This window comes from Trichosurus vulpecula, chromosome 8 (genome assembly GCF_011100635.1).
Source record: "Trichosurus vulpecula isolate mTriVul1 chromosome 8, mTriVul1.pri, whole genome shotgun sequence".
NCBI classification, from domain to species: domain Eukaryota; kingdom Metazoa; phylum Chordata; class Mammalia; order Diprotodontia; family Phalangeridae; genus Trichosurus; species Trichosurus vulpecula.
The window spans coordinates 36,320,114-36,341,752 of NC_050580.1; the positions used below are offsets into that span (position 1 = coordinate 36,320,114).

The 21,639-nt window shown below is 41.7% G+C and overlaps 1 protein-coding gene across 1 annotated transcript in view; it reads right to left on the reverse strand.

Annotated features, from left to right (window-relative positions):
* Window positions 1-3,015: 3,015 nt before the first annotated feature.
* Window positions 3,016-21,639, reverse strand: part of UBE2Q2 (ubiquitin conjugating enzyme E2 Q2) — a 64,089-nt gene continuing 45,465 nt past the window's right edge. Inside the window, exons 7-13 of the mRNA XM_036735927.1 lie at window positions 18,578-18,638; window positions 16,676-16,766; window positions 14,990-15,048; window positions 9,396-9,444; window positions 8,653-8,748; window positions 6,366-6,432; window positions 3,016-4,801 (exon numbers count right to left, since the gene is read on the reverse strand). Coding sequence (XP_036591822.1) covers window positions 4,770-4,801; window positions 6,366-6,432; window positions 8,653-8,748; window positions 9,396-9,444; window positions 14,990-15,048; window positions 16,676-16,766; window positions 18,578-18,638 — 455 coding nt within the window. The 3' untranslated portion in view covers window positions 3,016-4,769. The remainder of the gene's footprint in view (window positions 4,802-6,365; window positions 6,433-8,652; window positions 8,749-9,395; window positions 9,445-14,989; window positions 15,049-16,675; window positions 16,767-18,577; window positions 18,639-21,639) is intronic.

Below are 21,639 nucleotides of genomic sequence, written 5' to 3' on the forward strand. Positions count from 1 at the left end.
CCCAGGACAGCCTGGATGGTCTCTGGGTGAGGTCTATCCCACACGGAGCTGGGAGTGGAGCGGACCAACCAGACCAGGAGCCGGGCGGAGCATGCCCTAGCCCCCTGAATCAGTGAGCTGCAGCAATTACCAGACTTCTCAACCCACAAACACCAAAGACAACAGAGAAGTTAGTGGGAAAAGCTGCAGGAGTAGAGGGAATAGAAGGAGTTCCTGGTTAGGCCACCCCCCCCCCCCCCCCCCCCCCCGGGCAGCGGAGGTGGGGCAGCTACAGAACTACAGCTGCAGTTGCTTCCAGCCCCAGGCCCACCTGGTGGGAGGAATTAAGTGGCAGATCAGAGCAGGAGTGAAGGGCCTGCTGAAGATCTAAGTACAGTTCGGGTTGGGGGTTCTTGGGGAAGGAGGAATACTGGTGTGGCAGAGCTGGCGCATCCCCCCAGGCTTGGAACATAGTTCTCTTAACTCTACAAGCAGTCATACCCCGCTGAAAAACTCAAGGGTTAAGTTAGTTGGCTGGGAATATGGCCAGGCAGCGAAAATGCACCCAGATTCGGTCTCAGACTTTGGAATCTTTCTTTGGTGACAAAGAAGACCAAAACATACAGCCAGAAGAAGTCAACAAAGTCAAAGAGCCTACATCAAAAGCCTCCAAGAAAAACATGAACTGGTCTCAGGCCATGGAAGAGCTCAAAAAGGATTTGGAAAAGCAACTTAGAGAAGTAGAGGAAAAATTGGAAAGAGAAATGAAAGTCATGCGAGAAAACCATGAAAAACAAGTCAATGACTGGCTAAAGGAGACCCCCCAAAATACTGAAAAATATACTGAAGAAAACAACACCTTAAAAAATAGACTAACTCAAATGGCGAAAGAGCTCCAAAAAGCCAATGAGGAGAAGAATGCCTTGAAAGGCAGAATTAGCCAAATGGAAAAGGAGGTCCAAAAGACCACTGAAGAAAACACTACCTTAAAAATTAGACTGGAGCAAGTAGAAGCTAGTGACTTTATGGGAAATCAAGATATTATAAAACAGAACCAAAGGAATGAAAAATGGAAGACAATGTGAAATATCTCATTAGAAAAACCACTGACCTGGAAAATAGATCCAGGAGAGATAATTTAAAAATTATCGGACTACCTGAAAGCCATAATCAAAAAAAGAGCCTAGATATCATCTTTCAAGAAATTATCAAGGAGAACTGCCCTGATATTCTAGAGCCACAGGGCAAAATAGAAATTGAAAGAATCCACTGATCACCTCCTCAAATAGATCTCAAAAAGAAATCTCCTAGGAATATTGTCACCAAATTCCAGAGTTCCCAGATTAAGGAGAAAATACTGCAAGTAGCCAGAAAGAAACAATGAGTATGGTGGAAACACAATCAGAATAACCCAAGATCTGGCAGCATCTACATTAAGAGATCAAAGGGCTTGGAATACGATATTCCGGAGGTCAATGGAGCTAGGATTAAAACCAAGAATCACCTACCCAGCAAAACTGAGTATTATGCTCCAAGGCAAAATATGGACTTTCAATAAAATAGAGGACTTTCCAGCTTTCTCAGTGAAAAGATCAGAACTGAATAGAAAATTTGACTTTCAAACACAAGAATCAGGAGAAGCATGAAAAGGTAACCAAGAAAAAGAACAAGAAAAAGAAATCGCAAGGGACTTACTAAAGTTGAACCCTTTTGTTTACATTCCTACATGGAAAGATGATGTGTATGATCCATGAGACCTCAGTATTAAGTAGCTGAAGGAAATATGCATATATATATGTTTATATACATATATGTGTATGTGAGTGTCTATGTATGTATATGTGTATGTGTGTATATATATATATAGAGAGAGAGAGAGAGAACAGGCACAGGGTGAGTTGAAGATGAAGGGAAGATATATAAAAGAAATAAAATCAAATTAAGGGATGAGAGAGGAATATATTGAGAGAGGGAGAAAGGGAGAGATAAGATAGAATGGGGTAAATTATCTCGCATAAAAGTGGCAAGAAAAAGCAGTTCTGTAGGAAGGGAAGAGGGGGCAGGTGAGGGGGGAATGAGTGAATCTTGCTCTCATCAGATCTGACCTGAGGAAGGAATACCATACATACTCAATTGGGTATCTTACCCCACAGGAAAAAAGGAGGAAGAAGACAAAAAAAGGGGGGATTGATAGAAGGGAGGGCAGATGGGGGTGGAGGTAATCAAAACGAAAGGGGACAGGGTCAAGGGAGAAAATTCTTAGAAAGGAGCAAAATATAGTTATATATAGTTAAAATATAGTTAGCCTTTCACAACATGAGTATTGTGGAAGAGTTATACATAATGATATGCATGTGGCCTATGTTGAATTGCTTGACTTCTTAGGGAAGGTGGGTGGGAAGGGAAGAGGGGAGAGAATTTGGAACTCAAAGTTTGTTCAAAAACAAAAAAAAAGTTTTTGCATGCAACTAGAAAATAAGATACACAGGCAATGGGGAATAAAAATTTATCTTGCCCTACAAGAAAGGGAAAAGAGTATGGGAGGGGAGTAGGGTGACAGAAGGGAGAGCTGACTGGGGAACAGGGCAACCAGAATATATGCCATCTTGGAGTGGGGGGGAGGGTAGAAATGGGGAGAAAATTTGTAATTCAAACTCTTGTGAAAATCAATGCTAAAAACTAAATATATTAAATAGATTTGAAAAAAATAAAAAAAAATTAAAAATAAGAAAAATAAAATAAAAAGTTAACCCCTTATATAAATAAGCTCACAATATTGTACTCTAAAATTAGGAAAGGATGTTTTATAACTCAGGGAAAAATCAATGATTATTTGAGATATATTATCACATAAATATATTACTACATCTGAATATATCGTACTCAGTTTCTGAAATCTGAAAGGTAGGTAACACTGTAGTTAATTTAATGGTCTTGAAATGTCATATAATGAAGATTTATTTAAATTTACCTTTATCATGAACTCAACCTTATATAAAGCAGCTTATCTTCCAAGGCATAAATGAAGAAACTTTATCATTTTTAAAATGGTTCTTTATTCATAAACTTGATGCAAGTTTACAAATTGACTTTACATTGCCAAATAATTCTGCAATGAAAAATGAAATCCCAAACTAAGCATGCCAAATGCACAGCTGTCAACCTGTTATCCATCTGAGTATTAAAGAATTCAATAATGTATTCAATATTTTAGCCTCAGGTTTAAGGAACTTTAAAATGCTTAAAAAGAGATCTGCCTTAACACTTAAGGCTGTTATCTGAGCAACAAGATATCAGGACTTTATACAAATAGAAGCAAATAAGCAAGGAGGCTAGGACATCTTCATCTACCTTTAATTTAAAACAAAGAACAAACAAACAACAAACAACCTAAAAGGTAATTAAAAACAAGATATCAGAAGTAGTGCCAAGTCTTTCCGATGTGGTTTTCAAAGTGAAAAACTGGATCTTAAAGCAATTGCCTGGTAAGAAAAAAACCATTTCATGTTTCAACTGACAGGTATGGAATACGAAGATGTGCTGCTCCTGGGTTTCTTTTAAAAAGTGCTTAATACTTAAATTACACCTTTAGTTTAAACCTGGGGTACAAAAGGTCTGTTAGTAATCAAATACAACTGGTCAAGTAAGGCAATAAAATGAAGATATTACACCGATTCATACCATCTTTTAAGAAAGAGAAAAAGCGTTCACATCATGTGTATATTCCCACCAGTCTTTCAACATCAAACCTACGGCTATGACTCTGGCAACATTATTTTAAGATTCTTCAGAAGTGATGTCTTTTCATTCTCTGATGTACTAGAGAGTTTTTGCTCAAGGACTGAGTTTTCTTGTGCCAATCACTTTAGAAGTTCATTAGTTTACAAATGATTGCAACACCCCGTTAATAAATGGAACGCCCCCAACGGCTTTTAGTATTTTAAATAACTTCAAGCTTTATATCGTGGTTCCTCTTTGTAAGGTAAATTGAACCAACAAGTAGCAGGCACAGCCCAGCAAGACTGAGGCCCCAGTGGAAATGTCGAGTTCCAAGTTTTTAATCGGCACAGCCTTGCTCTGCTCAAATACAACATAATCCAATTACAAGTATCTCTTGGAGAAACAGTTCATATATTCATGTAGCCATTTTTAAACAGTGTAATGACAACATATATGTGGGGTTTCCTAAGTCATTAATTTGGCAATACTATAAATGTTTTAATTTTAGACCAGGAAAAAAACCAAACCTGTGATTTTACAAGACCTAAAATGTCTAAAACAGTATTAAACAATGATTGAAATTTTACTGGCTCTAAATGAAACCATATATTGCAAGTCTTTGTAGTCCGTTATCCTAGGAAAAGTAAGAATCTCAAACTCCATTACAATTCATCTAACGTGTGTGTGTGTGCGTGTGCATGTGTATGGGTGTTTGTGTGGGCAAGTGTGTGTGTGTGTGTGTGTGAGAGAGTGTGTGTGTGTGTGTGTGTGTGTGTGTGTGTGTGTAACTTGATGCTGCTGACTTGCCTGCTTTCGAGGTTTCACTTTTGATGAAAGGGAGATGGGAAGAAATGGACCAATAATGGCCCCAAACTGCTCAGTCCAAGATACCTATAAAGAGCAGAATGGAAAGGCTGCAACCTACACTGGATGTCAAGTAACATTTTATCACTAACACATTTAATAGCTAGTCTTCAGCACGGCTGTTAGAGGGGCACTTGTAGCTTATTGTCTGCTGGCAAGAATGTCATTAGAGTGACATCGGTCCAGGCAAAGAATGGTCCACCCACTTATCCATCTTCCTTCGGAGGTGTGTACCAGCCTGAGAAAGGGAAAAACAAAGATGGTTTGATGAGCTGCTGCCTTCAACAACTCAAGGCTTCTGCACAGCCTTTCAGAAAAGAAAGCTTAATGCTGTCTTTACCTTTCACTTTAGTGTTTAAACTTGCTATAAAACTTGGAGAAACCTTCGCCTGTATTGGTAACAAAAGCAATGCAAAGTCCACATAATGTAAGATAGTTATCAGCAACTGACTTTAAATTATAATGGAAAATAAAGTCTCTACAGTACTCAAGTTCCCAGCAACCAGGAGCCCTGAATGTCAGCCCAACGTCTCTCCAATGTCATCTCACTGCTACTGAGTTTCACCCACCCACCCACCCACACACCCTATGGGCTTTCAAATAATCGAAGTATAATCAATGCTGTGTGCTTTCTAGAACTTATATTTATGGCTGTTATCTTCACCCCCACCAAAAAAAGGTAAGAATACCCACTGGTCTAGATAATTAATACTGGATCACAACTGTAGCAAAATGCAAGATTTCTGAAGTATCTGAATAAAACATTTGGAAGGAATGGAGTCATCAAGGCTGAGGTGTTTGGGGACCACAGAGTGGGGGGAGAAGTCATTTTTGGTGTGTTACACAGTAGGGGCTGGCAGCTGAGGCTCCTTCCCAGCCTAAAAGGTTCAAATTATTTCCTCACCTACAGCAGAATTACTACCTGTTTTGTAGTCTTATTTTCTGTAGAATGACCGTAGTCACTATGTAGGGAGAGGTCACAATAGGTAATATCTGTGACACAAGGGAGGCCATCACTTCTCACCAAAGGCCTAGATTTTTGTTTAGGATTCACAAAAACCAGTTATGTATGAAAACAAAATGGTTTACTTTGTAAACACTAAACAGCCCTCACTTAGACTAAGGCCAAGAGGAATCAGTAAAAGGTCTGAATTACAGAATAACTTAGACATCTCAGAAGCTTTAAGCCAATCTGTTTACTTAAAGTGGATGGGAGGGCCTAGACCTGAAGGGGACTTGGGGAGAGAAGTAGCTAGGCCACTCTCAAAGAGGGGAAGGTGTTTGCCACAAGTGACACGAACATCAAGTGGCAGAATCAGGACATATTAACTGCCACCCTTCATTTATATGGCGCTTTGCTAATCTGTCTCCATTTTAAAGAAGAGAAGACAAGAGTTTTAAGTGGCAGGGTCAGGATTTGAACTCAGGTCTCCTGGCTCCAGATCTGGTGCTCCCTCCTTCAGTTTCAGTCCTCTTCTGAAAATGGCACTGTGACCTCCAGGAGCATAGAAACTCTCTGAAGACACTGATGGTGTCTCCCTCTTCTCTGTATCCCCGGAGCCCAGCCAGCACTTGGTACTTGATGAAGGGAATTTTGCTTTTATCATTAATGTGCCTAACAAATGCTTTTTTTTTATCTGCAAAGGTAAACAATGGTTCAACAGTTATTCTGATTACCACAAATACAAAACTGCTACAGTCTGAGTTAAAAGATTTTGCTGAAATTGCTGCAAACCATTTGTAAAATCCACACGATGAACGCATTTACGACCACATAGCTCCAAAATGACAATTTAACATACCATTCTTCTCATGTATCTGTACTAGGGATTTATAGGACTGTTGTGCTCTTGCTAGATTATACTGATTCTGAAAGGAAGAGTTTTAAACATATTTTAGACCAAGAAGTTATTAGGACATCACTTATTATAATACAATTAATTACATATAACCAACAGTGCCTATGATCCCCAAAGAACAGCTGGCACTAAGAGTTCTTTCACATTCACAAACATCTCATCTGACTCTTCAGACAGAAGGAGTTCCCAGGACCAGTAACCTGAGGCTTCATCTCACAAGCTACCCCATTTCCTCCCTTGGTTTCACCTTCCTCCCGCCTCCTCAAAATGAGGACATCTCAGGATCTCCCTTTGCGAGGACTTCTACCTCATTTGCCTAATTTTACAAAGTGCTCTCCCTATTACAGCCCTGAAGAGTATGTTGTAGAATTATTATTATCATTCCCATTTTAGAGATGGGAAAACTGAGACCCAACAGTTGATGTGACTTGCCTGCATTCACACAGCTGGGATTTGAACCCACGTCTTTAGACTCCCAGTCCACCACAATGCCCTGCCTCTGCCACTAGACCAGTACTGCCCTGGTGTCCTTGTTCCAGAGGCCTGAGTCAGGGCAGGCAAAGACTGTGGGTGTAGACACAAACTCTCATGTTGGAAAGGGTCCAACTCCTGGCCCAGGGATCGCCTGAGCATCTCTTGTGCCAGGATTGGCCCTGCCAACAGGGGAAGAACAGCCTGTCACCAGGAGGCTCATCCCCTTCAAGGTGATCACCTTGAAGTCATGATGACATCAGAGATCAGAAGGGGCTGTGATCTTTGTGGAGAAGGTACCCACATTCATGAAATCACGGACTCAACACAACTTTTCATTTAAAACAGTCTTTTCTTCCATTTTAAGTTATTGCAAAAAAAAAATCTCTGAAAGAAACAGGGAACATGGGAAAAGGCTACTGCATTTTATTTCTCCTGAAAAACTTACTATTTATGACCTTTTCCTTATCTTTTGCTTCTAAACAAACCCTTTGTGCAAGCTTACTTCCCCCTGCTACCCAAATACCACAACTATGAAGGCTTCTTTCCCAATAATCCCCTTATATCACAACTTGATAACATTTAGATGAAGGTAGAGGCAGCTAAGTGGTTCAATAGATAAAGCATCAGGCCTGGAATCAGGAAGACCCGAGTTCAAATGTGACCCCAGACACTTCCTAGCTGTGTGAGTCTGGGCAAAGTCACTTGTCTCAGTTTCCTCATCTGTAAAATGAGCTGGAAAGGGAAATAGGAAACTGCTCCAGTATCTTTGCCAAGAAAACCCCAAAAGGAGTCATGAAGAACAGGACACGACTGAAAATGACTGAACAACAGTGACAAGATGAATACAGAAAGACAGTGTGGGTCAGTAGATAGAAAGCCAGACTTGGGAGTTGGAAAAATGCCCTTCAAATCCTGCTTTTGACACTTATTACTGTATGGCCCTGGGCAAGGCCCTAACTGATTTGTGCCCAGAAAGACTTGCAGACTCTCTGGGCAACACTGAGCAGGGGTGCTCCCCACCCCACTGGAGGCGTTTCCTCATACAAGGACTTCATAGGTCTGCTCCAAAATTGTTCTTGTTAGAGTAAGAGCTCCTTGGACTGATGTTTATAAGAAATCCAAATAAAAGCAAATTTCCTACAAACCCTCTTTTACAAAAAAACAGTATGTGGAAGACCAACTTTAAATTAGAGGGTGACAAAGTGATTCATAAAGACTCTTCTCTTTATGGAATGCCTTCCTGAAAAGTTACTTTAAATGGGCACTCCATCCCTGCCCCTCACTGACTTGTTTAGTCGTGGCTTAGTGGAGAGAGCACTGAACTTGGGAGTCCAGAAGCCCTGGGTTCCAATCCTGCCTCAGGCACTTACTAGCTGCAGAATTCTAGGTAAATCTAAGTCTCAGTTTCTTCATCTGCATTAAGATCTACCTCACAGGCTTGTCTGGAGGATCAAATGATAATAAGACTTTCCTCAGAGGGTTGTTTTGAAGATAAAATGAGATAATTAATGAAAAACCACGTAACATATAAGTAACAACAATGATAGCTACTTGACAGATTTCAGTAGGGAAGAATGACAAAGTGCACAGGCCTAGTCAATTAAAACCAATCTGAAATAAAATCTTTCTGACGGGAAGGTCAAAAGGAAAATTATTCAACTGACAATTTTATCTACATGTAACTTTCCAGAACCACATCCGTTATTTCTTATGAAATAGGTTCATTTTGTATTCTGCATTTGGTGGATAAAATTACCTTATTAGCTCCAAACTGTACTCTGGCTTTTCCTTTGACTAAAGTGGCGTTGATCTGCATGATGACCGACTCTATTGAATAGGCACTACTCCAGCCCTAGGAGAAGAAGGAGAGATGTCTACAAACATGTGGCGGTTCACTTTGGGATGTCTAATTGGACAGACATACCAATTACTGTAAATTCCTTTTGTTATTCACCAAGGAGAAGAGGTATAAATGAAGTCTGTCAGTTTAATAACTGGTTAACACATGAAGTTTGTAATGAAGAGGAAAAGGCCAATTTGGACACATTTCCACACTTTCACAAGACAAGAAACTACACCTAAACAGGTGACATTTATAAATAACTGAAAATTAAAACTCGCCTTTAAAGCTAACTTTTTACATATGATTCCACAGTCCTGCATGAAGGTCTGAGGCCTCATTCTTCTACCTGAGGGAGCATAAAGACTTTCCAGGTTAGGCCCAGAGGAAGGCCCCAGGGGTTTGGCTCCACCCTCGGGGCCCAACAAGAGGCCTTCCTTGTTCTTGGCCACCAGGCTGCCAGGGCAGAGAGGTCAGAGATCGGGCTGCACTGATTTAACCATGGGCCCTTTAGGAAGATGGCTTCAAAGCTCTTCCCAGGGTGTCAAGAGGGCCCACATTGATCACGATGGAATTTATCTGGGGCTATCTCATTTAAAACTACTCAAAGCTTATACTGCATGTGACAAAGAAACGGAACACGAAATACATTCATTTACCTGTTTTGTGAGAAGTTCCATGCATAACGCACCGCCACCCAACACATACCTTAAAGAGAGACTCAGAGTCAGACTGGATTCTCTACTTGCCTCCATTAAAAATTATCTAAAATCCCTTTTCCCTAAGGTCTATATTATGTCACAGCCTAAGACTTTAGTCAGAACTTTAGGAACAGGCCAAATGTTGGCATTATCTAATGAAGTTTCAGTGTTCCCTTTTCACTATTAACATTTGTCCTCTCCTATACCACATTTTCTTTTTACACTCAACTCTTCTATTTACTTTTACAAAGCTCAACACATATGGATAATTAAATTTAAGGATGGGAAGCCTGAATTTTCTTTTAAAAATTCTGAGCAAATCAGTATGTAGCACATGACTAACTTAGGTAGGGGAAGTTTCCTAAGAAAATGGAAAAACAAAACCAGATCTGATCCAATCATCCCTCACTCTCCCCTCACCAATCAAAACAGAAAAAAAACAAACATAAACAAATCTGAGCCATCTTTTGAGGGTTAATGACAAAATTTGAAAAAACTTGGGAGTTTTGTGAAAACGGATGTGCTGATCAAAGACAACTGAGCGTTACCAAACCTATTCTCTGCCTCTCCTTCCCTGCCTCCCCTCCTGCCAGCAAGTTACTTTGTGTCATTCAGAATTCACAAGTTTTAAGTGAGATGCAAGGCGGAAGTCCACTTGGTCAGGAAATAGCATCCAGAGAGATTAAGAAGAAAAATAATCAAACTCTTCTCCACAAGAGGGAGCACTGGGCCTAGTGTCTGGGTTTGAATGTTACTTCTTATTCTTTAATAGCCACATAACCATGGCATGGGGGCCTCAGTTTCCTTTTCTGTAAAATAAGGAGGCTGAGATGAGCAATTTCTAAGATCTCACCCTCTAACATTTTAAGCACTTCTCCCATATAAATGCAGAAGCCCCCAAAGGGCTGAGTTTCAGCTTTGCCACTTTCTAGCCAAGTGCCTCTCAGCGAGCGGCCTCCCCCTGCCCACCCCCACCCCTCCACCCCGGGCCTTGGTTCTCCCATGTGTAAAATGGGAGGTGGAGAGGACCTCGTGCTAGGGCCCAGGATTCTCCCTGTGACCCCCTGCCTAACCAGGAGTTAGAAATGCCAGATGAACCACCAAAGAATGCAAGGACAGTAGAAGAGGAGCACAAGTCCCAGAGTCCCCTGCGTGGGTCAGCTGTATAAGACCCACCAGGATCCCCCACAAGAAGAATGAAAGCAGCAACTCTAAGAGGATCCAAGCTCAGCTAAAGGGGTTAAGACATTCCTTTTAAGAGAGATCTGTGTTTCTGAGCAATTTTTAGGGAAAGGAAGAGCTGGCCAGCCTTGCCCCTCAACCTGGAGGACAAGTTGCCTTGGTTTAGATGAGTGGATAATGGAAACCTTGACTCAGTGCTGGAAGTCCAACAGAACACGATTTAAAGTAAGGATGATAAGATTATTTTAGTCCACAACACCGCAGAGCAGCAAAGTGGGCCATCCAAATCTTTTATGACACATGGCAAGTGGATCCCTGATGGGGCTAATCACCATCCCTGCTCAGATGGCTGGAAGGAGCCTGAGCTCAGTGACAAGGCCACGCTCTACCCACATGGCCTCCCACAGGGAAAGCAAAGCCTCAGGCCACCGGACAAGTCCAACAGCAGGTCACTGAGGATCGTCTGCTAAGCTTCTGATCATCTACACTGCGGAGAATCAGGTGACCACACTGCAATAATGATGATGGCGACAACCTTCAAGGAGTGCACGGAGATCAGCAAAGTGCTAATCATGGTCATGTTCAGATGAGCGCACTAAGGCTCAGGCAGACCAAGTGACCCGCCCAGCATCCCCCAGTTGGAGTGTCTGAGGCACAGGGCGCACCCAGGCAAGGCCTGCCTGACTCCCAGTCCCCTGCACCAGACTGAGTGAGGCCCTGTTCTGCCGAATAGTTACATATGTCACACCATCCTCACAATATGCCAATGAGCTGGGTGTGGAAGAGTTAATATGCAAAATGTTCTGGGTCAAGGATTACTGATACAGGATCCAAGGCAGACTGTGTTCTGGGGTCAGGAGCAAAACCATTTCTGGTCAGTCAGCAAAGCCTTTGTTGAAGATGTAGTTTTAAAGTTAGATTCTGAAGTTGAGATAGTTGTGTACTAGTATGCAGAGAAAGCAAGCGTGGCTCACTTAAAGCTGAGGAAAACAGGAGTCAGGATAAAACAATGTGCTCCCCGGCTGTCCAAAGGTCTGTGTTGCAGAGCCAGGACTGCCCAGCTCAGAAACCAGCAATTAACTCCTTCCTGAAAAGGGGGGAGGGGTGCAAGTCCTGAACCTGGCCACTAAGGCCCTGAGCACACTCTTCTCTCCTTGCCTCTGCTATTTTCTTACATGTATCTCTACTCCAACCTGGCCTAGAGTCTTCTCCAGAGCACGTGAAGGTAGAAACTACAAGATCTGGCAATAGGTTGGGTATAGGTGGGCTGGTAGATGGTGCCATAGTGCATAGGTGGCGGGGCTTGGAGTCAGGAAGACTCTTCTTGAGTTCAAATCTGGCCTCAGATTCGTACTAGCTGGGTGACCCTGGGCAAGTCACTTCACCCCATTTGCCTCAGTTTCCTTGTCTGTAAAATGAACTGGAGAAGGAATGGCAAACCACTCTGGTATTTTTGCCAGGAAAACCCCAAATGGGGTCATGAAGGGTGGGACACACTGAAATAGCTGAGCAACAACGGATATGTAGAGTAAGAGTGGGGAGGTGATACCAAAGTTGGGGGTCTTTGTGACCAGGAGGTTGGTGATGCCCTCAAAAGTACAAAGGGGAAAGGTCTGGAGACACCTCTTAGACACAGGGAGTTTGAGATTCCTACAGGACATGCGATGGGAAGTGTCCAAGAGGCAGGTGAAGATGCATGACCGGCTTGGCAGAGGCGCTAAGGAGGGTACGTAGATCTGGCAATCATTTGCACAGAGATGATGGCTGAATCGGGGGAGGGGTGGGGGGCTGATAAGATTTCCAAGTAAGGGAGCCCAGGGCAGAGCCTTGGGGGACAGTCATGTCTAGTCCACATCTCTTCATGTTTTCCAAAAGAAGAGTATGAAATACTTGACCAAATTTTTCATTAAAAGCTAGATTAACTCATAGGCTACAGCATTCCCCTCACCTACCAACTTAGAGCTGGTGTTTAAAAAGGACTCAGACAAGCCTGGCAGTAATAAGTAAAGAGTGTAGGCCTGCCTTTAATCAAGTCTCCCTTAACTGGCCCCACCTGAGGTCTATTGAATGGGTGGGAAGGATCTTTAATCACTGACTGACATCACAGTGGGGCCAAGCACTGTCTCAATTATAGAGCATTCAGTTCCAGTTTGTTGTTGTTTTTTTTCTATTTGATTCTCCTTGTGTTCGCAGAAGTCTGCCACATGCCTCCCTATACTCATATTTCCCAAGTTTTTACTGTACAGCAGTACTCCGCATTTGTATACCACAATTTGCATAGCTTTTCCTCAGTCCTTTGTTACTTTAAAAAAGTGTCACTATAAATATTTTGGCATTGGTACATTGGACCTTCTATATTTTATCACCTTGCAGCTTCTCCCCCAACACTCAACCCAGAAATTTGTACATAGTAGATGCTTCATAAAAGTGAATTTTCAGGGAAATGCTGTGGTGGGGACACTTAGAATCCTTCTGCACCCTCCTAAAAAGGCTAATTATAAAGCCCAGAAGCCTGGAAAAGCAGGGCAGTTGGAGAGCCTAACTCACCAAAGATTCAGATCGAAGATGGAGTTTTTAATTCTACTTTGAAGGATGGAACATTATGGTATGGTGGACAGGGAGATTGCATAAAAGGCCACAGAAGTTAAAACAAACTGATATTTAGAAGTGTTATAATTAAAACTGCTACAGCTGTCGAAGTGTCTGGAGGACTGGGGTGAGGCCAGCCTGGGCAGGAACAGGCTTTGGTCCAAAGATGCAAAGTCTGTTACCACAACTTCAAACTTAAAGAAAACTGTGAAGACTTTTCCCCTGGCTCTGTTCCTTCAAAACAGTCACAGAACTGAAAAATACAGGAAAGCTTTCTGTAGTGTATCTATTGCTCATTTAAACTAAATATTCTCACAATATTTAAAGGCAACAAAATGGAATTTAGAGAAATTATGCTACCTTGAATAATCTACATGACATCAGATGGTTGCTGCTTTCCATTCTGTGGTCATCTGTAGAAGACTTTTTCTTGCCATGTCTTTTGATTCCTCCATTATATTGTCAATGGCAGACTGACCTTTTTTTAATTTCTTATGGCTCTCCTGTATGGCCTATGCAAGAGCTATCCCAAATTGGAATCCAACTAGAACCAGACTGCAGCTACAGGTGAATGAACGTTTCAAAAAGCAATGCTATGTCGTCTTGCACTACTTATTAAAGGAGAAACAATACTGAAGGGACTCTGCACAACCATGCCCCCCACCCCCTTAGCTGAGCCTGAGTAGACACCATGCTCAAACAAGTCCAATATCATGTCTCCAGAACAGCCCATAATCTGAACATAAAGTCAAAGTCTACAACATGCTAGGATCTCCTCAGACCCAGAGACGGGCAAGGAAAGTGCACGTGCTGAACACCTCTGCCCAGCAGGCTCCAGAAGCCGTTACATGAGACAGTGGGGAACACACTTAGGAGAGAGCAGCTGGAGTCCAGGTGCTGATGCTCCCTGGCTACATAAACATTCAGGTCAAGGCAATCTCTTTGAGGCTTAGCTTCCTTATCTGTAAAATGTTTTCTGAAGGAAATCTTCCCATTCCAAATATAAACTGTTAACACAGTCTTTCAGCAGTCAAGAACACCACCCACATAGTTTATATTATACAGTACTTTAAGGCTAATATTTTTTTGCCCTTATGCCAACACTATAAGGTGAATAGCTACAATTATCATTCACATTTTATAGGTGGGAAAGTTGAGGCTAAGATAGGATGAGTAACTGGAGTCCAATAACCCAGCCAGGAACTGAGAGAGCAAAGAAGAGCCTAAATCTTTCCATTCTAAGTCCTCTGGTCATTCCACTACTTCATATTTAAGTAACTGTTGACATTCCTGAAGAATTATATGCAGGGTTCACAATTCAAAGCAAGCTTAGTAGATGGAAATAATTCTCCAAAGACAGCATAACTGTTACTCCTCTAGGTCCCCCCCCGAAAACTCTTCAAAAGCATTAATGTCATTAAGTCAATTCAGGAACACTAACTTTCATGACCTTCATGTAACTTCTATCTGCAATGCTGAAAAGATAAAAATTCTGACCAAACTGAAAAGGCCACATTTGTGGGGTGACTCAAGCACAGCTCCTGAGCCTCATGGTTTTTTTTCTCACAACCCAAAGCACGAGGCAGTAGGAGAGGACGTGAGGGAGCCATTCATTCACTTTCAAGTTACTCCCCAACTTTTCCCACCCTCCACATCACAAATGAGTGAAAATGTGAAGCCCACTGAGTCTTGACAAACGCACACAGACACAGACACACACACATTCTGAACCCTTTACAAAGTCCAACCCTCGACATGTAAGTGAACCCAGAGAAACTTACCCTCCTGAGAGGACAGGAGCCACCACTCGGACAAAAGGTGGATCAAAAGGGAAGTTATCCTAAAAAGGAAACACAAGCAAGGGGAAAATTGGGCTCCTTAAAACACTCACATTACAATACAGTTTGAAGAAACAGCCACTAGGGGGCCTGAACATTTTTTTTTTTTTAAGTTTCAATAATGGTGTTTAGAGCTTTGTCAGACTCTATTTTCTGGTAAGTGAAGGCCAGACAAAACAATTAAAGATTAAAATACTCTAAGCCAGATACTAAGCCAGCAAACTCTGTGAGGTGCTAGTGCACAAGGTGTATCAAGAGAGGAAAATGAGGTTTTTCTTCTCCAATTAGTTATAAACCAGTATCTGCCACCTCCCCCCACCCAAAACAAAACAATTTTGCCTCAATAATTGAAGGGTCCGATTTTAACTCCCAGGTATAAAGAAATGTCTAAGACTGTGTGCTTGAGGATTAGGGAACAAGAGAGAAGAGTGGAAAAAGCCACGGCCAGACATGAGGAGTCTGCTTCCAGGTGCATAGGAGGCCAAAGGAGGTTGTCCCTTGCTTCTAATTAAGGCTAGGTTTAATTGTTAAAAACTATCCCCAGGAAATTCTCTCAGCACGGATTTCTTAATCTCCCTCCTGATTCTTGCTTTATCATACAGAGGTTTCCTGGTGCTCTTTCCCCTTCATCTCAGTCTCTTGAGACTGGCTGGGGACACTGAAAAGAAAAATTCTAACATAAAATACAAAGACTATTAACACAGAAAGGGATAACAGTTTAAAAAAAGTTTAAAAACAGCCATAATCTTGCTTGTTTGACTAGAGGAGAAAAACCATAAAACCTGTTTACAAAACAAGCCCCTAATGATGTAACTGCATCAGTAATTCGGGTTGGAAAAGCCAAAGTCCTCATGATCCTGAGAAACCATCTGTAGGTCCCTGGCCATATTTGTCTGGTAATAAGGCTCAAGTGAACACACACTGAAAACAAAAGGTAAAAACAGGGTAGGGGGTAAAACACCAGTGTCTTCTGAAGCTACAAACACACACCCCAGTAGGAACGTGTAAAGACCTAGGTCTGAATTCTCCTTCTGCCAATTACTAGCTGCATGTACAATCTACGTCAAAAATAACCTTCCTGTGCTTCTCAACCTATAAAATATGGATAATGATATTGGAACTACCAGGAAGTTCTGAGGATCCAATGAGTTCATCACATTAAGTATTTGTAATCATTAAATCACCATATAAATGTCAGCTACTCTGAGAGGGTGAATGTATTGAATTTAAGCCGTAGATTAAACTATTAAAAGATGAATCTTACTCAATGGAAGATAAAGGTAAGTACATCAAAGACAAATTGGCCCCACAGAACTATCTCAAGTTCATGTAAGTCAAGGGTGTGGAGCTGTTGACACCTGACACCAGGCGATAGCTTCACAAACCTTTATATCTACATAGCAACAACCCGAAGTCTGCATTCCCATAGTGCTTTGGCGTTTACAAAATGCCTTCCTCACAACCACTCTGTGAGGGAGATGGGATGAGTACTGCTCCCACTTTACAGATGAGGAAACCAAGGCTCAGAACAATTAGATGACTAGAATACGGTCATACAGCAAAATGTTACTATCTCTATTTTGTATCAAAGTACTGACACTGATTTGGATTCCAGTGAGATTTTCTTACCTTAAAAGAAAAGTTAAGCAAAATGTATTCTACACCTTCTTTTTCTTTTAAGACCTGAAGATCGTGATGTAATGGACTGTCAGGATCAACCCTAAGGTGAAAAGACAGTCCATTTCAGTTAGGAATGAATCACAGAATTAGTGAGCTGCTCATCCAATCTGGCTTCCTGAGAGGTGGTTATGAGGGTGAGCTGGAGGTTTTCAGCCTCGCTCAGACAAGTGGCCACAGCGTCATCCAGAAGGTCCAAAGTTGTCTGTGGGAGGCTGAGGAAACTGTGGCCATCAGCTCAGTCTCACTGGTTAGAGCCTATCTACAGGTCACCATAAAAGGCCAAAGGGTGGCATCCTTCCTGCCTCTATCACAAAGCGCTTGAGTCTTGTCAACTCCTCTGTCTGCATCAGCAACTGGCTATTGATTAATGGGAAGTTCTCTAAAGCTGCTGACTACCACTGAGAATTCAAACGTCATTTGTTTCGCACACAACTTTTCTGTATCTTATTTTACTATGTCAAAGTAATAATATTAATAAGTCACTGGCTTCCCCTTCCCCCAAAAGAGACTAAAACTGAAATAAACAATCTGAGGAAGACTACAGTTATAAGGCTAAATTAATTCCATAAAATAACTTGAAACATTTAGCATTCCCTACTAACATTTTATCTGGTACTGCTTAAAAGCACCTTCGATGGCCAAACAGTTTTTGGAAGGGCTGTGTTTTAACCACAGAAGGGGCCACAACCACAGAGGAAGTTCAGTACTTCGTGTAATCGAAATCTACATTGGTGGAAGGTGATCTGACAGCAATGAGATCATAGGTCCAATCTCATCCCTAAAAGTGCCTACAACTGCTCTCAGGGTTGCCAGCTCCAGAGCACACTTGCTTATGGCGGTATTTTGATGCTCCTGTTTAATCTTATTAGAAAGCAGGTGATCCCATACATTGGCTTTTCAGCTCTGCCCCACCTCCCATCCACTTCCTCAAACATGAATCTTGTCATGATAGTCCATTCTCTTTTTCTTCATCTCATGCTTTGCTGGGTTGATTTTGAGAAACAAATTCTTTTTCAAGTGGTAGGAGTAGTACCAAGTTCCATCTACAGCACAGTTTTGGTTTTTAAGGAGAGGTGATATAGGATTATATTGCCTTAAAATTAAATATGGAAAGCTACAGGGCATGGCATTATCATTTAGTATTCAAATAAATGAACATTTAATACGAAGCTACTGTGACCAAAGAACAGTGAGCCAGACACTGGGAATGCTATAAATAGAGCTAGATAAAACACAGTCCGCTGCCTTCAGGGAGCATACAGTTCAATGGAGAATAAGAGATGTACTTCTTTTCAGCACTCTAAGCTTTTTGGTTTTCACACACAGCACTCCATCTCCTATCCCCACATTACCCTGGCCTGGAATGCACTCCCTACTCATCTCTGCCTCAAAGAATCCTCTCTCCTTCCTTTAAGACAAAAATTCAAACACTACCCTTCCTCCTACATGACCCCACCACTTACTAGGGCCTTCCCCCTTTTCTCTACCTACCTTGTATTGATTTTGTACAGATGGAACAGAGAGAGAGAGAGAGAGAGAGAGAGAGAGAGAGAGAGAGAGAGAGAGAAGACAAATAGACACAAAGACACATATACACATTGTCTCTCCTCATAGACTGTAAGCTTTTTGAGAGCAGACACTGTTTCATTTCTTACATTTGCATCTCTAGCACTCAGGATACTGACTAGCACAGGGTGAACATTTACTAAACACTTGTTCATTTACTGGAATGATTAAAAATAAGACATCACAAATTGATTGGTGAGGTATAAGTCAAGTGCTTTACGAAATCTAGGGTAGAGAGAAAGGTTACTGTTGACCGGGCAAACAAAATCAAACAAAAACACTTACTTGAGAAGTTTAATATGCCACTCATATAAGCTGTCATTTACAAGTTCCACTGAATAAATTCCTGTAGAGATATTAAAATAAATTCATTATTCTTCATCTGATGAACTGTATCCCTTGACAGAAGTTAATACTATAAACATTCATCAACTTCCAAAAGACTGCAGTTCAAACATGGGTCAGCTACGCCTTATACCTCTATTCCATTATAAAGATAATTAGGCCCGTCTGATTAAGAATGCATTCTTTCAACCTTTATTTACTATCAAATCAATAGCAAGTAAATGGAGAAATGGAATGAGAAAGATTATGAATACACGGTCGTATTTGTTTCTTTATCAGTTTTTTGGCTTTTGGTTTTCAAACCAGGTAAAGTGGCAGCACTGCACCAGGAAGACACCAAGCACGATCTGATGCCATGTTTCTATTCCCTTATAAAACAGGAGTAGGATTCACCGGAGGCACAGGTTCTGAGATCACATCGGTGAGCTGCAAACCATCAAGGAAACTAAAATACTGATATCGGTTGGGTTTTTTTTTTTTAGAGGATTGGCCCCAAGACCCTAAATTTAGAGGCGACGCTCCCTAACACTCTACAGCAATGGAGTGTCTAGAGCGCCCATGCTGACCGACAAGGAGGCCACGCTCGCTGAGTCGCTGTCAGTGACCTTGAAGGCCCATAAGGCTGGTACTGAAGAACTCGAGATGGCCAAGGGGGTGTAGCAGCAATTCAAATTTGAAGATCTTTCCCACCCGTGAATAGGCCATGGACCTGCTTATGTCACATGTGGTGGGAGGAGCTTCCTGACAGGAAATGCTGAGACAGCAATAATGGCCGCTCATGGCCACCCTCGTGAACACGCTGTCTCAGCTGTACTGTGAGCTCATCTCTGGGAAGGCCCCGCAGGGGGTCGGAGCGGTTTGCGCTGGCAAGGCTCCATGTGGTGATACTGTGTGTGGAGTGTGTTCCTGCTGTGTAGATGGCACAGACGGCTTGTGGTGCCTGAATGAACGGCGCACTGCTTCTCCCTCCTCTGTGGGGAGCCTCGTGCACTTTGTGACACAGAACCACACGGGCGTGTTGACAGCTGTCATCTACGATGTTGTTACTGCCTCACTGTTACAGGGGCCCTGATTTTTTTAAGAGGGGAGAAGTGTGGAGTCAGCAAACCATACGGGTCAGTCAAAGTCAATTCCTGGAAAAATTTTAGAGAATATTATTAAAGCGAAATAGTTCCAAAAGATGAATTTCATACTATTGACAATTCCATGAAAGCCAGTTCCAAACTACTAATAAGAGAAACAGAAATCAAGACAAATCTGAGGTCTCACCCCATACCCAGCAGATGGTCAAAGTGACAAAAGCTGGAGATAGTTTATATTTGGGGTACTGGAGGAAGTAGGCATACTAATAAAACTGTCGGTGCACCTACAAATTAGGTCAACCATCTGGGGAAGTGATTGAGCACTGTGCTAAAAAAGTGACTAAAATATCGTATCCTCTGCCTCAGAGATTCCACAGTCAGGCACGTACCCAAGATTGAAGACAGAATGGTCCCACACAGACCAAAATATCTACAGCAGCACTTGGACAAGAAACACAACAATGAACAAGTCAGAAAAACATACAAAGATTTCTATAAACTGATGCAGAACGAGGTAATCATTACCGGGAAAACAATACACGTGACAACAATATAAATGGAAAAGAACACAAAACTCAAAGTTAACATTGCCATTAAAACAACCAAGTTTGGCCCTAGACAAGAGTTAACAAAATGCACCTCCCTCTCTTCACTGTAGAAGTGGAGGACTCCGTTGTAGAAATTTGCATACAATGTCAAATGCAAGCAATGGGTTGGTTGCTTTTGCTAAACTGTTTCTTTTTCCTTTTTAATAAAATCTTTGTTGAAAGGGAACATTTACTGGGTAGGAGAAGAATACAGTCATAAATAAATCTGATATAATAACACAAAACATCCATTAAAAAAAAACTACCGTAGTGGCTTTGATTAAATACAGGCCAAGCCAAACCAACTTTTAATAGGGTTATTAATTTGATAGAACATGGAAATTTCGTAGATGTAGTTCACTTAGATTTACGCAAAATATCTGATAAAGTCTCTTGTGCCACGTTTGCAAAAAAGCTAGGGAAATGTGGGCTAGAAGTTTAGATGGATTCAAAACCATTTGAATGACAAGACCAAAAGAAGAGTCTTCAACAGTTTGATTAGGCCTCCATTAGAATGCCACAGGGACTGGTATTTGGCTCTGGCCTGTTTAACATTTTTGTCAATATCCAGGATAAAGGCAAAAATGGCTGCCTTAAGCAAAGCTGAGAGGAGCAGCTATGTTACAAAAGAGGATTCAGAAAAATGTTGAACGTTCAGAACATTACACAAAGTTGGATAAAGTTGAAAAGGGATACATGTCAAATCTTTCAAGAGGATTCAAAAAATCAACTTCACCAGCACAAGATGCTAGATGGCAGAATGAAACAACAAACAGGAGTCAGAAATAGGAAAACAGCCTGGGTGGAAGGAAAAACTTCCATGACAATTAAAGCAGTTCCAAAGTGGATGATGCCTCCAGGGTGGTGAGGTCTCTCCCTCCCTGGATGTCCATCAAGCACAGGTGAAATGACCACTTGTGAGCTCTAAGGCAGGGGGAACTCTTCTTCAATCATGGCTTGGACTAGACTTTGACAGGGATGGGGAACCTGTGGCCCTCTCTAGGTCCTCAAATGCAGCCCTTTGACTCAGTCCAAACTTCACAAAACAAATCTCATTAATGAAAGGATTTGTTCTGTAAAACTTGGACTCAGTCAAAAGGCTGCACCCAACAACCCAGAAGGCCACGTATGGCCTTGAGGCCACAGGCTCCCCACCCCTGGACAAGATGGTCATGGAGGTCTTGTTCACTTCTGAAATTCAGGGAAAAATAACTGAATTATATAAATGATTCTTTAGCACACCCATCTTTGAAAGAGCAGCAGGTAATTGCACTTTCTCTTGTGAAAGATATTTCCTAGGACTTCATCTAAATCCTTTAAAAAAAAAAAAGTT